Raw genomic sequence first — 2,941 nt, forward strand, 5'->3', positions numbered from 1 at the left:
CCCTCCATCACATTGTTAAATATTTCAACTGCATATAACGAAAATACATAACCACAACCCCACACAAGAAACACAATTTGCAGTGTCCTTTCATAGAAGTCAGTTGTCCAATTAAAAATCAACTTCCAAACATTCCAAATAAGAAAGACAAAGGAGCTAATAATTTTTTCCTAGTTTACTCAACATTTGGTCAAATAATCAATATTCTGATCCTATATATATGGAACTAATATTCCCATCCACATAATAATTGTATTATATATGGAACTGATCAAAACAAACATTTTGTTTTTCATTTTTATTAATATGCTTTCACCTTCACTGAACCTGAACCACACACCACATCCACATGAATCCCACTCCAAATAAGAAAATACCAATTCATATATCCTTAGTTTTAATTTCCAGTATTCAAACCACATTCTTACCAATGCACTAATATCATGGAAGGCCTGTAAAGATTAGCTTCCTAAATTTAAAACACATTCTTATCAGTTCATTCACTAACACCATGGAAGCCTCGTGTTTCTTTACATGCAATAATATATTTTATACAAATTTTTTATCTTTATTTTTATTTCGTGCCTCACAATGCACAAACAACAATTTTCACAATATATCCTTTGTACAACAATAGGACATTCCAACTCTCTCCTCAATCTATTGGTAATATATCAGTCCTACAATAGTAGGACATTCCCAACTCTCTCCTTAGTCCATTGGTAGTTTTATCAACATGAGGGTCCCTCCACTCATGGAATCATGGCTCACTATAGCATTCTAAGAAGTATTTATTCTCAAGATAAAATGATCTGCATTTGCACGTGGTAGAGCCTTGTACAATTGTGATGGTGATAAAGGTTCTTACGAAACTTTCTTACATTTATGCCTTGTACAATTGTGATGGTGATAAAGGTTCTTACGAAACTTTCTTACATTTATGACATAATTTCATATGAAGGCATTAAGTACTAGTAGTGTAACTACTTTCAATAAGTATCATACTTCTTATGAGTAATATCCATGAGATAATAACACCAATATAACCACCATTTACTATACAGATTGACAAAACTCTTCATAGACCAGACTTTCACAAATATATGGGATATTGGTTACTACATGGGATATTGCTTACTTACTACTATACTTAACGACCTTTTAAAGTCACATGGAAAATCCCTTTTTGAACAACAATTGTGCAAGTCATTAGGATGAAGACCAGTGGCATAACATGTCTAATAAGATTATAATAATAAAATTTTAATTACTAAATTTTATGATAATTTTTTAACAAGAAGGAAGGAGAGATTTATAACTCTTTCTATACATATATCTTTTTAAATTGAAGTAAAAAGTTCAATAAATAAAAGAACAATGTCAACTATAATTAGAAGACAAATAAATATTAGTTCATTTCAATTAAAAGCATTATAAAACATCAATGATATCATTCCAATTAACTCTTTTAATTAATTTATTTAAGTTACAACTTAAAAGTGTAATTCTTTTGTTCTTAACAAAAAGTTAATATTTAATACTTGATGTATATATATGAAAAAAATTGATACTATATCAAATAACATAAATTTATATAAAAATAAAGTAATTCCAAAAAAAACTTATATTTTCACTTTCAACTATTTCAAATATGTATACAAACCTTATTGAAGGCCCGCAATGAACAGACCAGGAATTGAATCTCAATCGAATTGTCTCTGTGTCTATATATGTTTGAGTTCATTTGCTCTGCTTACAGACATTTCTGGACAATCAGGTGTGTCTCTCTCATTACAAATTAGCTTCTTTTACAACATTTCGAAGAATGATTCTCAAATCCTGCAATAGCATATTTCATCGGATCCAGTACCAAGTGCCCTCGATATCTCCACCTACACTCACCGTTTTCCAGAAAATATTAAACGGCAGCTCAGTTTCTCCTAAGAAATTACTGTCCCCAATTGTAGTTAAAGTTGCAGAACCTCCCTTCCACAGAATAGAAAAGGAAACGGGTTTTCAAAGCTCAAAATCAAGGTTGGGTCGAGCAGTTTTATACTCAGATCATACGGCAGAATCGGAGAAGACTAATGATGGTCGTGTACAGTTAGAAGATATGTGGAAGGAAATACAAGGATCCCACCATTCGAAGGGTATGTTGGATCCTATTCATGCTCTTCTCCTGTCAGATATTATCCGATACGGTGTATTCGCGAGAGCTACTTACGAAGCATTTAATTGGAAGCCTCGATCTAAGTATCACGGGAGATGCAAATATGGCCGGAAGACTCTGCTAGCTCAGTTGGGGTTGGAAAGATGCGGTTATCAACTTACAAAATACATTTACGCGGCCACAGCTGATATTGACGTGCCCGAGATCTTGAAGAGAAAACTGGAAGCTGGAGATAGATGTAACTGGATAGGTTATGTTGCAGTGTCACAGGATGAGAAGGAGATTAAACGGCTTGGACGTAGGGACATTGTCATGGCATTGAGAGGCACTGCCACATACATGGAATGGCTTGTGAATTTTATGCATTCTCTAACTCCTGCTCGTTTAAATCCATTGGACCCTCGCGAGGATGTGAAGGTGGAGATGGGATTGCGCGAGAGAGCAACTTCTCTCTGACATTGCCGGATTTGTAAAGAAATACAAGGGAGAGGAGCTTAGCATAACCATAACCGGACCTAGCGTGGGCAGTGCGTTGGCAACGCTATGTGCTTATGATATTGCGGAGCTCGAAATAAACTGCGTGGGTTCTGAATGTTGTTCCATAATACCAATCACGTTCTGAATGTTGTTCCATAATACCAATCACGGTATATTGTGTAAAAAGAACATTTCCGCGGAGAGAGGGAGAGGGTGTGACTTTCCGGAAGCTATTTTAGGGCAGCTCTATGACTCTTAACGAAGCTGATTTTGCGCAGCTCTATGACTCTTTGG

General features: G+C 35.0%; 1 protein-coding gene across 1 annotated transcript; it reads left to right on the forward strand.

Annotated features, from left to right (window-relative positions):
• The first annotated feature begins 1,825 nt into the window (after window positions 1-1,825).
• On the forward strand, window positions 1,826-2,626 carry LOC149155131 (phospholipase A1-Ialpha2, chloroplastic-like). The gene has a single exon (XM_089444325.1). The coding sequence runs from the start codon at window positions 1,826-1,828 to the stop codon at window positions 2,624-2,626; it is 801 nt and encodes a 266-aa protein (XP_089300451.1).
• The last annotated feature ends 315 nt before the right edge of the window (window positions 2,627-2,941 follow it).

The sequence above is a fragment of the Pinus tabuliformis genome, chromosome 9 (assembly GCF_031772625.1).
Source record: "Pinus tabuliformis cultivar Carrire ecotype Pingquan chromosome 9, CPIR1, whole genome shotgun sequence".
Classification (NCBI taxonomy): Eukaryota; Viridiplantae; Streptophyta; class Pinopsida; order Pinales; family Pinaceae; genus Pinus; species Pinus tabuliformis.

Excerpts from the sequence above, each read along its gene's own strand:
- LOC149155131 (XM_089444325.1), top strand. The coding sequence starts at position 1,826 with ATGATTCTCAAATCCTGCAATAGCATATTTCATCGGATCCAGTACCAA.